Source organism: Eucalyptus grandis, chromosome 5, assembly GCF_016545825.1.
Source record: "Eucalyptus grandis isolate ANBG69807.140 chromosome 5, ASM1654582v1, whole genome shotgun sequence".
NCBI lineage: Eukaryota > Viridiplantae > Streptophyta > Magnoliopsida > Myrtales > Myrtaceae > Eucalyptus > Eucalyptus grandis.
The window spans coordinates 21,907,458-21,920,687 of NC_052616.1; the positions used below are offsets into that span (position 1 = coordinate 21,907,458).

The 13,230-nt window shown below is 38.8% G+C and overlaps 1 protein-coding gene and 1 long non-coding RNA gene across 2 annotated transcripts; one reads left to right on the forward strand and one right to left on the reverse strand.

Annotated features, from left to right (window-relative positions):
• Nucleotides 1-5,022: 5,022 nt before the first annotated feature.
• On the forward strand, nucleotides 5,023-6,112 carry LOC108960053. Its single transcript, XR_001987761.2, has 2 exons — nucleotides 5,023-5,180; nucleotides 5,831-6,112. It is a non-coding gene; the product is annotated as an uncharacterized LOC108960053 (long non-coding RNA).
• Nucleotides 6,113-6,337: 225 nt separating this feature from the next.
• On the reverse strand, nucleotides 6,338-10,282 carry LOC104444496 (ATP synthase subunit delta', mitochondrial). The gene is made up of 2 exons (XM_010058166.3): nucleotides 9,902-10,282; nucleotides 6,338-6,896 (listed from the first exon to the last, which is right to left on the reverse strand). Exons 1-2 carry the CDS (start codon nucleotides 10,178-10,180, stop codon nucleotides 6,552-6,554), a joined length of 624 nt encoding a protein of 207 aa, XP_010056468.2. The 5' UTR covers nucleotides 10,181-10,282; the 3' UTR covers nucleotides 6,338-6,551.
• Nucleotides 10,283-13,230: the final 2,948 nt, after the last annotated feature.

The following is a 13,230-nucleotide window of genomic DNA, read 5'->3' on the forward strand; positions in this document are numbered from 1 at the left end:
CTCGTTCATAGGATTAATCTATGGAAGGACGAGGCAAAAAAAAAGACCACATGTTTTAACAAGTGGGTCGTACTTAAAATCTACTAAAAAAGTTCAAACCCAATCAATTATCATGTCGAATTTCATATTTCAATTTCCAGCACAAGTCCTTTAAAATATATCTATTTTCGGCCCCCACCAACTACGGGCCAGCAAGCCCCACATTGAAGCACGAGCGGACCCGCTCGTGCGAGCCGGGGAACGTGTCAGTGACTCGACAAAGCATTATATATGTTTCTATCATTGGCACGCTATGCATTGCCCGATTAAAATGCGCGGGGGTAACTGCCCAAAAAAAAAAAAAAAAATGCGCGGGGCCATTAATTTATTTGGTCGATGTTCTCTCGATTGAAGAACCTCTTTCCCTTCTAGCTTTTGTGATTTAGACATGTGGGACGGCCGGGAGGAAGGCAAGTGGGACTTCGTCAGCCAGCTGTTTGACAATTATACAAGTTCGAGCTGATTTTTTCAGTAAAGAAAAGAGGGGGCCGACCTCAATTAGGGTTACATTACATGTATTTTATAAGAGTGATTGGTTGTGTGCAGGGTATAGATATAATCATAATTACAGAAAATCTCATGGTACATTTATATGAAGTGAATAATGAATTCATATTACCTCAATAACACGGTGACCCACAACATGATAATTAGCCTCTATGCTAGAATAAGCTATAGCGGATTGCTTCTTGGGACCTCATGGGGCCCCATGTAAAAAGATTGGTGCTTTGAGGTGAACTGTTAAGTATCAAAAGACCTAACTTTGTTTGTATTTGCATAAGCCATCAATGGAGTGAGAGAATATTGTTTGAGAAGCAATCTGTGGGTGAACATGCTAGCTAAATACTAGTATATATGTGTGACAGCCTAGAGATGAGGTAATTTGAATAAATGCATGAATGATTAATCAAATTCATAGCAAAACTAATATTAGATCTAGTTGTGGATTCATACTGCATTGCGTCAACCATGTGTCAATAGAACGTCAGAGAAGAAAGAAGCTCACCATTGTTAAGGGACAACAGAGTCTTTGAGACTAAGGGAGTAGACACAGGCTTGATCTAAACGTGGTCAAACTTGCACAAAAGGCCCTCAACCTACTTGGCTTGAGATAAAAGTGTACCGTGAGAGCAATGATGAGAATTAATGCCGAGGAAATAGTGAATGGTCCTAAATCCTTTATTGCAAATATCTATGAGAGTCGAGTAACCAACGACCTTAATAAATGAGGAGTTTCACAAGCGATAATGCTATTATTAACATACATGAAAATATACAAATGACCTTGAGAAGAAGTATAGAGAAATAATGAAGAATCGACTTTACTTGCCATGAACCTGTAGACGAAAAAAGCCACAAAAACAATAAAACATGCACATAGAGCTTGTTTTTAATTATAGATGACTTTCCAAAGATAGCACACGTGATTCCGGAACTCAAGATGAGAAAAACCAGGAGGCTGGTGCAAATAAACTGCCAAAAACATGCAGGCTAAAAGTCTCGTCATGGTCCAATTCGACCTACTACTTAAATCCCCGTGCAACAAGATGACTTTTGAAGCGTTTGACAGCGCCATCAAATTTTTCGTTGACCCTAAAAAGCTATGTGCAACCGACTAAATTCTTACAAACATCAAGAGGTGCAAGATCTTGCCTTTGATTGATAACCAAGGCATTAAATCGCATGCCATGGCCTCTTTATAACATGGGTCAAGAATGGCCTTAGAGTAACAAGCCGATGTCTCTTTACGAAAAGAGTGAGAGAAATTAAACTTTTTTGGGGGTTTTAGAAATTTTAAATTTAACGCGAGTCTGCATTGGATGAGTGAGAAGAAGAAACCGAAGTGGAGGAGCTGAAAATAGATGTAGAGAGGATATGCAGATCTATTGTGGGAGGCATTTGGTTAGACGAAGAGATAGGTTGGAACACAGTGAGTGTGATTGGGTGGGCTGAGGTTAGGGGAGATGCAAATTAGGAGGTTAGTCTAAAAAAGAGGAAATGTTGCGAAAATTTCTAAATTATGTCATCATGAGATTCGGAAATTTTATTTAGTTTTCCCTTTTTTTCCTCATCTCTACATACGTAGAAAGTAAAAGATTTTATTTTCATGAATAAGATAATTCCATATTGTAAACATAAACAAGGCTATTTATTATTAGAGAAGTTGGTACATATTTTGAGATATAATTCTTCCCACACTACGACGTGATAGTAGTTGACATCGCATGCGAGAGAAACCATGTGCCTAATAATTTCTTCTCTCATATAAATATGGCGTTATGACGTGATTGTGGTCAACATCGCATGCGAGAGAAACTATGCGTCCGGCCACCGAACTGTTTAGTGAATTACTGGCAAAATTCTAGCAGTCTACTGTCTTTAGGAGCTGGCTATTGAGTTTGGCACATTACTCCTATATATATATATATATTTTTGTTGGAGGAATCGCAGAATGATACCGCGCCGTAAACCCCCACGTGGTTAGGAAGACCTACCACCCCCGAGTCACACTTAATACACTTAGCGCATCTCCTGATTTTAAACCCTTCACCTGGGCTAAGGATCGCGGGCGCCTTATCTCATGGAACCCACCGCGGTGGTAAAATTACTCTTATACTTTTCTTAGCTCTAAACTCCTCATTATTGAAAAAGGGTCTAACTCCTTTGCGTGAATGTATGGGATTTAGATATTTGTGATTTTTTGTCAAAATCTTAATTATGCCTTCTATCTTTTGTTAACATAAGTGACCATCGGGAGCGACTCAAATTCTTAAAGCATACATATCTTTACGTATAAACTGAGTTGTAATTTTCATGATTTCAAGCTATTGATTTTTTTTATAAAAAAAAATTCAAGTCGAAATTCATAATTTTATGTACTTTTTTTGGCAATGCTTTTGCATGACTTCTTTCACCAAACACTTGGTTTGGAGAGAAGCCATGAGTTGAAGGGACATAGGCTTCCAAATTTATGTTACATTTGAATCATTCATAAATATAAAAAGTACATAAGAATCAGGTAACGTTGTAATTCTAGATACTTATATTTTTCATATCTTTTAATGTGAGCTCAAGAAAATCAGAAAGCCAAGCCTTAAAATCAACAAGGCCGAGTCAATGACCACCAGTCTTTCCGTTTCCCTATCATTTACTCTCTCTCTCTCTCTCTCTCTCTCATCCCTTTGATTACTAATTTCCTGACTTGACCTTTTCGAAGGAAACGGCCTACCTCTCAATTTTTTACATTTTCATATGACCCACTAATTATTCAGTCTTCGTACACAGAGGATGCCCATCAAGTTTGAGGGCACCAAGTAGAATTTGTCTTAGACATCTTTGCAAACTCAGTTCCACTTAATTGAATCTGATGAGATCACTTATAAATCCGGTGCAGGTATGTGGTGCACTTTCTTGATATTATTATTTCAATATGCTGTTAAGTTCGATCAAGCCATTTATGAAAGAATTGACAGTAGGTCCAAATTTACACTTTCTTGAAATTTGATCACTTATCTGAACTTTGGCCTTTTGGACGAATTTGTTGTTATTCAAATAGAGAAAACGAATATAGAATGAGTCTACAATGTCTCTTAAAACTTCCATAGTCTACAATGTCTCTTAAAATTTCCATAGCGCCTAAATATCAATATGCATATCCAAATGTAATCTTTTCTTAATTCTCAGAAATTCGAACAGTATTTTAAGTCTTTGACAGTGAAAATAAGAAGACATTTCTTTGCTTAATCTAAAGGGTAAACGAACATGCCCATAAAACGAATGAGAAAAAGATTGAAGGTAAATTGTCAAGAATTAATGCAACCTGTATTATGAATACGTCGAACCTCGTTTTCCTATGAATTCCAGGAGCATGGTTCAAAAGTAGGAAATCATGATGGCCCATCAGTCTTTTTTTCTTTTTTTGGTTGACCCGGAAACCGTCGTACACCTCGGAAATGGCGCAGAAACCCTGGCAACCCACCTCTCCCAAACCGTAGGTGAGTCGCACAAGCAACCACGGGAATTTGAACTCGCTCCATTCTAGAAGAGGGATTGAGCGCAAACCACTCGACCACCAATGGGGTGGGTGGCCCACCAGTTTTTTTAATACCACAAAAAAGAAGAAAGTTCAATTTTGAACAATTAATAATGATGATAATGATCTAAATTCAGTTAAATAATTTGGTTGATTTTGACAAGGCTGAAACAAATCGCGGTTTACTTGCCTACTTTTTAGTAAATTACATGATCCATCATTCACTTTTAGGACTAATTTCGATAAAGTGAAAACTTCCAAAACTTTTCAATCGAGTGATTCAACTTTCGTAATTACCAATCATGTCGCTTTTTGAATCATCACGGAATTTGTATAGCGATGGTGGAAGTTGACGTGGGAGCTTATCCACGAAGGGCATACCATGCCTCCATCTGCATTTTATTGACCTCTTAACTAATTGACGACATCACTTCATTTAAGTCATTTCAAAGCATAATTAGCTAATCGAAAGTTTTGAAAACCCGATAATCTCATTAAACATAATTTGAAGTGGGAACATTAATGTTTCAATCAATCATATTGACAGAAAAGGAATATCTGTATCTTGCTAACCATTACACGCAAAAGCACCAAGTCTCCTAATAAAAGAAGGGTTAATTACAAGCAAGACTACCTATTTGAGTTCTCAATTCCACCAAAGTGCTAACTTGGCATGAGATTGAGGCATAAATATGAACAAGCCATTGACCCAACACTGCGAATAAAATTGCTTACCTTACTTCATCGCAGAAGGAAGAAGTCTCAATCTCTACCAAAAATCCATAGTCCATGAAGATGGTGATTATACTCCAGGCAAAGGCAAGTAATAGATGGAGCAATTAGAACCTCTCGAAGTTATGCAGATATACAATCTATTAGAGAATCTGATCACGTCTCCTTTCGTTGTTATTGCTTAGAATGATCCCTCTCTTAGGCTAGAGAGTCATTAGACAATGACATAAAGTCAAATTTTTTTTTATCTTACGTTACAATTTTGCGAAGGTTACATGTTTGGATCTTATGGTGCACTGGGATTGAAAGTATGGAGCGAACCATTTACGTCTGGCCACGGTAGATTTTCATGGCTTTTCTTCACAAGGGACATCAGGTTAGGTAGACTTTATCGCCTGATTTAAGTTTATGCATTAATTCGTAGCCATCTATTGCCAATTGGGTTTCGTTTCGTGGTCAGAGAATTACCAGAACTTCGATTTGAACTTTCATAACTAGAGGTGGCAAAATGGTGGACGCTTCTCAGCAGCAGTATTGATTGATGCGTGTTAGAATTGAGTACGTACAATTGCTTCTTTAGAGACTCTCTCCCTCAATCGAAGTTCCTACAAACACGGCATTTTAGATTGCGCAAACTCGAGGAGTGAAATTAAAAACATGATTGAAAACTAATTATGATATATTAGGAGAATGAAAGATCAGTATGAAAAGCCAAGCGTGAGACTTCTGGATTTGAGACCAAGAGAGAACAACTGAATGTAGAGATATGCATTTACATATTCTGTAATAGTGACGATCTGTTCTATAATTATTTCCGCAGTGGCATTGGTTAGTTCTCTTCTATCTTTTTTAGTATGCTATTTTCCATATTTAAGGGAGAAGAAATAACAAGGAGCTGGATTTCTCCTCAGGCCATATATGTTTTGGGATTGAGTCGAGTCAAATATGACTCACTAAAATTACGTTACATATAATTAGGTCACTTTGGTTCAGACCCATTTTGACTCGGCCCACCCCGTCTGACAGGCCTAGTCATACCCCAACAAGAAGTCCTCTTGAAGAACTTGGGACGATCAACTGGTCCGACTCACGGTTTACATGGTAAATTCCGACCGTAGAGCCAGTTGCAAAAGAAAAAAAAGTTGGTGCCATCGCAAATGAGAACGGGGTAACATAAAACGATGATTACAAAAACAACGGGAATTTTCCGGGAATTCCTGCTAAAATGGCAAAGAGTATCCTCTGACAGCATTTGATTTATAGTGGTGTAAACAGCTTCTGTCTTTATATTCATCATTTCCCAGGCGACATGCTTCCATCATCAGAAACGCATAATAACTTCACCTCTTAGTTACTATAAGCTCCATTTCGATCAATAATCTACATCAATCAACCTAAGAACACAGCTCCATCAGTACGACTTTAACTCCTGAGTACTTTCCATGGATACATTTGCGCGAATGGGCATACACACCCGTCCATAAGAACAAGCGTGAGTTTGTGATATGAGAGAGAGAGAGAGAGAGAGAGAGAGACTCAGCAAAGCCATTTTTTAAACTCTGAAAGCCAAATAAACAATTTACTTGAGGATTATTTCATCAAAGAAATTTTCACGCAGGATTAACCAGTACAAAATGTCAGAAAAATCCCTCCTCAAGCCAGATCTAGGTGTCAATCGAGCACATCAAACAAAAATAAGGGTATTGCTGAAAATGACCAAACGAGAGAAGCCCTAAAGTTTGACGCCCTAACCGGTTAGAGCTGAGTTGAGAGCACTATGCACATCCACTCCAATTTGTGCTTCGGCCTTTTCCAAGTCGGTGGAGGCTGAGTTCACTTTCTGGGTGAACTCGGCAAGCCCCTTCTGGACCAGGTTTGCATCAATTCGATCAATCGGCACAGCCTCAACAGCGATAATATCTGCAAATGAGTTTGCATGGATGAATGCAAAACCACTGCTGACAAAGTACTTTGTCACGTCATTTCCATCATGAACCGACATTAGTCCGGGTCTTAGTTCTGCAATAGTTGGCACATGTCCAGGAAGAACACCAAGTTGTCCTGTTGTTGCTGGCACTATGACCATGTCCACCTAAAAAAAGGGGAAAATGAGCTTATTCACAACCATGTCCATCTTCGGAGCATTTATGCGCATGCAACAGAAACTTTGTTGATTCACCTAGTGCTTTGTTTCACACTTCAAAAGTGCATTAACATCTTACAACGACGCATATGATGTGCACAGCCTTCAAAGTTAGTTAAATTTGTCATCCTAGAACCTCCTTTGACTGTCCCTACTTGGATTGCCACTACAAGCTTCACATCTTTATTTTCCTCAGTACGATTTCATGGGATCGAGCAGATACAATGACCACGACCATGACCTCTCAAAGAATGGGCATCAGAGAAGATAAGGTGGTCCATCTTTGCAGATCATGTTTAATAGCAGGTTTAATGTAGTCACTACAAGAAAAACAATGGGAGCAAATACCAATATTACAGAAAATAAGTTGTTCCAAGGGTCCAGACTAACCAAAATAAAAATGGAATCAACTATCAAGTCTGTCACAGTCATGAGAAACCCATGAAGTCCCTAGAACTCTGAAATTGAAAAGTTAAGTGTTAATCACTTGTCCACATACTATGAGTCTGGGGATTATTCTATTTAAGATGAGCAAATTGAATCCATAGGAAAAATACATATTCTCATGTAGTTTCTTAAATCCCTACAACTCCATCCATATATGAAGGATAGGGATAGATGTAGTGGATAAACAAAACTTTTCTTCTTACTAGCCTACAAACAAATTAATACTTAAATCCCTCCATCTCCTTCTGTATTTTTCTCTAGAAATATTTCTCATCACCTCTACCATAAACAAGGAGAAGAAATAATTCGTTGACTGTTCCGAGATAAGTGATACAGTAACGGCGATAATACAGTAGAAGCAGTTTCTACGCTTCTAGGTAAGGAAACAGGCATCTTTAAACTGACCTACCACAATGTACCCGCTCAGAAACAAAGGAAAGAGTGACATGCAAACAACTCCTGAATGATAAGGCTGAGTTAGAAACAACCAAACAAGCAACGGTACATGCATGCTTTTAGATTATAAAAAAAAAAAAAAAAATAGGGGAAAAAGGGCTATTTCCTCACCACCACACAACTAGTTGTGTTTGTGTATTCATATTTCTGTTCAAACCTTATCTCTTACTCACAGTTTTCATCATTTATTTTCATTGGATCTTGAAAAGCTATATAAGAATCAATTGATTGGAAAAAGAGATGACATACTTCTATGAAACGGAGTAAATTAAGGGTTTTCACAGTGAAATACTTCTGCAGTAGCTCAATGTTGGTGTCTAATCATGACACTCACTCACTTCACCCATGAGCTACTTATATTACAAAATCGAAAAACAAAATGCAGCTTACCAGTCACAAAAGCCCAAACTTAGGACAAATTGGACCATAACTAATAAATGTGACATCTCAATGAATCCTTGGTTTGGGCCAAAGAAACAACATCACTCATATTTTCCCTAGAAGGCAACTCGAGAAAGAAATTTTCCAGAATAAGTTACTCTCATTGTTCCAAACTGTGTGGGGACACATTCTCACTCTGAGCTCCTCCAATAAGTTACTTCCCCTAGATTTTGGGAAAGTAGAGTTCATCGTGCATGAAGAGCACACTGCGGTTAATCTCCTTCGACGTTGCCCTCGGATGTGCTGATTCTACAACTACACATGGGTTGCAGAAGGTTAGGTAAAGCAAGAGAGTTAAATCAGTGTCCCCTTCGCCATAGAGAAAGTCTGTCTTGCTGGATTTCCCAGTATTATCACCATGTTCAGAAGAAACAAATACATCGGCTTTTGAATGGGGAAATGCTTCTACAGACATTTTCAGAGACGGATGGTTTAAAACTTTAATGTTTTCAGTATGCTTGAAAAATTTCCAGGGATGATCAAGTAAATGAGCTTTTTTTGTCAAATGAATGCTTTGACAAAATAATGCTTTTGGTATTATATCACTATCATCACTTGAAAAAGTGCTCCTATGTCTGTCAAATGAATGCTTTGACAAAAGACATAGGAGATTCTCTCTCTAGTAAATCAGCTTTCGTTCTGGGCTTGATCTCTACTTTTATACCGGTCACATTCTTTAGCACCTCCATAGTCAAGTATCCTTTCACTTTGCTCATAGTGAACAAGACACAGAATGGAACAAGGATCAACATGGTGACGAGAAGCACGACAACAACCATAGAAGAAGAAATCAGAACTACAACAAGAGAAAGCACCATTTATAATCAAGTCTTCAGCCAAACGATAGACATTCAATCTTGAAGTATAACTTCAATTTAATACGTTTATTTCACAGAAAACTCAAGAATTGGAAAACAATTTCCAGAAAACATCTAGTTACATCGCCTAGAAAAATTAGTCAATGACAAATACTTTCATCATCAACAACAGTATATACCTAACTATTTTCGGAAATGATGCAAATATTTTCCTTTGTTCATCTTTGTGAGCGATATAACTAAACGTTTTCCTTTCCAAATCTTGAATTCTCCATGAAACAAACACATCCCAACACCATATCTCAAGTACGTTTACCTAGACCACAATGTGAAGTTCCTCAGCAGGGGGAAATTTTTTGACTCGACTACTTACACGAAATCACTCTGTAATGCAAGCTCTCAACGCGTGAATCCATGCGTGCCAAATCGTGCGGTTCTACTTCACAGACCTTCCAATCACAATGCTCCGAAAGCAAATTGAAAGATATAAAAACGTTCCTAAAGCACACGTAAATCGCGTCGGCAATTCAATCCGCCAAACACGAATGCGAACTAACCCTCAAACCACCTCAATGTACTACAATCAACACAAAGAACGCATTGCAAAAGCTTGACCAAGAGCATCGAAAATCACTACATAACAAACGCCGCCGCTCCTCGCCGCAATCATCCGCGCGCACCCAAGTAATCCGCAATCAACGAAGAAAGAAAGCGCGAAAAACAGAAACGGCGACGGATTCAGCTCAAAATCGAGGTAGGGAATCGATCGGGGACGGGGAGACGGAGACGGACCTCCTTGGCGGACAGCTCCGAGGCGTACGGGAGGACGAAGTTGACGGTGAGCTTGGTCGGGATGGAGGCCGGGGTGGCGGGCCGCGGCTGCATGAAGGAGAGAGGGGTCTTGGGCGGGTCGATGTTGGGGATCAGCTTCTTCCACGCCTCCACGAACGCGGGGTCCGCCGTCTCCGCCGCCGGGAGATCCGACGAGAAGGGGCGGCGGGAGACGGCGGCGGCGGCGGGGGAGGTCGTCGGGACGGGCCGGCGGAGGAGCTTCGCGGCGTGCCGGAACATGGCGGCGGGAGGTCGGAGTTCGCTCGGCTCTCGCAGGGTCGGAGAAGCGGAGGCGCGGCGGAAGAAGGAGAAAAGGGGCGATTTGAGAGACTTGCAAGGTCACTGTGATTTTCTTTTGGGTTTACGGCATAGAAATGGTCCTCGTACTCTTGTGAATATTCGATTACGCCCTGAAATTTTTCAATTTTGTTCATTTTCATCCTCGGACTCTTTTTTAAGTATTTGCGATTTGGTCCTTTCTGTCGATCTGATGTGGCCGTCCGGCTGACTCGTGTTGCGATGATACCACCGACGTGTCGTCCCATTTCTCATTAGTCGAGTAAGTTTAAGCTAAGGGTGTCAAAAACCAAACTAAAAACCAAACCGAATCGAATGGAAAAATTCGATTTTTTCGATTCGGTTTTCATTAAAAATAAAAATAAAAATATCGGTTAACCAAAATAAATCGAACTAACAAACCAATAAGAGCTTATTTCTTAGAAACGACAAATATATATAATAGAAAAAAAAAGCAAATGCAAAAATCAAAAACCGAAAGCTAAAAACCAAACTAAAAACCGAACCGAACCAAAAATTTGGTTTATATTCGGTTTGAATCTCATTCGGTTCGGTTCGGAAGTTTTTTTCTAACGGTTCGATTTGGTTCGATTTTTTAAAAAATCGAATCGAATCAAACTGTTGACACCTCTAATTTATCTCGCCACATCAGTAAGGAAGTATGATGGAAAGGCCAGATCGCACTTGCTCTATGAGTATGATGACGAAATCGAATAGATAAAGAAATGAAGAAAAAAGGGACGTCTTGCATTACGCTAGTCTTCAAGGAGTATTGAAGTGATAAAAGGGCAACAGCAACGATGACAATAGATGTCGGTCGATCTATAGCCCTGGTTGTGCCGATACGTTGCGCATTTGAGGAAGTATTGAGTCGGCATCTTTTGATCTGCCCGGGCCGGCAATTGCTCTCGGAGTTGTTGTCCACATGGTGAACGTTTTGTAGTTAAGATAGCAGACAGTGGGCCAAATGATGGCAGCGGCGGCGGCGGCGGCAGCTGCAGTGGCCAAAATGTTCCATGGCGAAGGATTTCTTGTTATCACATTGCACACAGATTACACCAACTATGCCACGAACGTTAGGGGTTAATTTCTGGTATACAATCTCAAGATGCAAGATGCCCTTATTTCAACTATGGAAAGCCAAAAGAATTTTACTTGAGGATTATTCTATGTGAGAAGTTCAAGATTGAACAGTACAAAAATGTCACGGACATCTCACCTTCAAGTTGGATCAAGGTGCCAATCATGCTAATATGTTAAGAACCTAGCTGAGGCTGAGTTGAGAGCACTATGCACATCCACTCCAATTTGTGCTTCAGCTTCTGGAAAAATTATATATATATATGCAAAAATTACATGCATCCCTTTAGAAAAAACAAAAAACTAAATTGGAGCTATTTTCCACCCCACTACTAGCTTGTTGAAGATCACCGTCTCTCTCTCTCTCTCCTAGAGTTCTCTAGATCTTTCTCTAGAGTTCTCCATATCTCTTTACTCCTCCAGATTTCTCTCTCTGGATTTCTCTAGAACTCTCCCTTCTCTAGAATCTTCTAGCAAAATCCATAATCTAGTTGTCAGGCTATAATAAAATAATACTTCTAGAATAGTGTAGAAAGTTAGGAAAGTCACCGACTTTCCATCCTATAAATAGGAGCAACTTGCTCCTCATTTGTGTGCCCAACTAAGAGTGTGTGAGTAAGAAGTCCAAGGGGGTGTGTGGGTGTGTGTAGGGGTCTTGAGAGTGTGTTGAGTAGAGTGTGCTGTATATGCACGTGAGTGTGAGGAATTGTGTAGAGTTGTCCGAGTATTGTATGTGGTGTGAGAAATTATTGTAATAGTGAAAGTTATATTCCGTGAGTTATATTTGTACCACGTTTCCGCAAGATTCAACATAGCTGACTTAAAAATTTGTTCAAAAAACTAACCTCTCACTCACCTTTTCCATCACTTTTATAAGCGCTTTCCAAGTTGCCGTTTTCTGAACATCTCTCACACAAATGTCATCTCTTACACAAGCATGCTCGTATCAACAACACCAAAAGATGATGGAATCCAAATGAAAATTCTGATCAGAGGAATCCAAGTTAAGAAAAAAGTCGCTGCTCGAGTAATTCGAGAAGTATAATTTCGTGGCTTGTACAAATAAAGGGAGAGAGCTTGAAAGATATGAAAAGACAAGTGTCGGGATGATGAAAGCAGAAAAAAGAAAAGAAAAATTGGAAAATGGAGCAAAATCTAAAGACCACAAAGAATGAAACGCTGAGGGAGAGAGATGTACACATGTTGAATCTTTAATAGAGTCATTGGACAAAAAATTGGCGGGATCAGTTTTGAATAGCAATTGAAAATTAATGCCTTTTCAGGAGATAAAAAGATTTTGGGCCAGAATTTAGACTCATCCTTAAATTGATGCCTTTTAAGGAAATTCGACCTATAAAAATGGATAGCTCTCTTCTATTTGTACAAGTAAATAGTTGTTTATAATTAGATGGAGCTTAAATTTGCAAGGTGGACAAAAAAAAAATTTGTTGCATTCGATTTTTTTTTTTTAATGCAGTACGAAGACTATTTCAATTAGTTCCAAAGTATTGTTAATTATAATTGAAATGATCAGAAAATCAAATATAGTGTTATATGGGGACTCAAACGAGTAACATGTTACCATGAAAAAAACATCGTGGGCAATAAATTACAACTCATTGATTTTTTTGATTACTATAACATAAAACTGAATCGAAATTTGATTTGCAAATAAAATATATTGAATGAAGCAAGCAAAGTAGAAGAAGCTTTGCTAGAGCAAGCACGATATACTCTATAAACAATTATTATCATGAATTAGCATAAGTATTGTTGACATCTAAATTTTTGTCCAAAGATAATTTCCGAAAAATGGAAACTTATTTTTCCACCAAAATATTTCATATGAAATTCTTGTATATAGATTATCTAGGTGTTTGGTATAATTTTTTAAATGGAAGATGTTTTTCCTT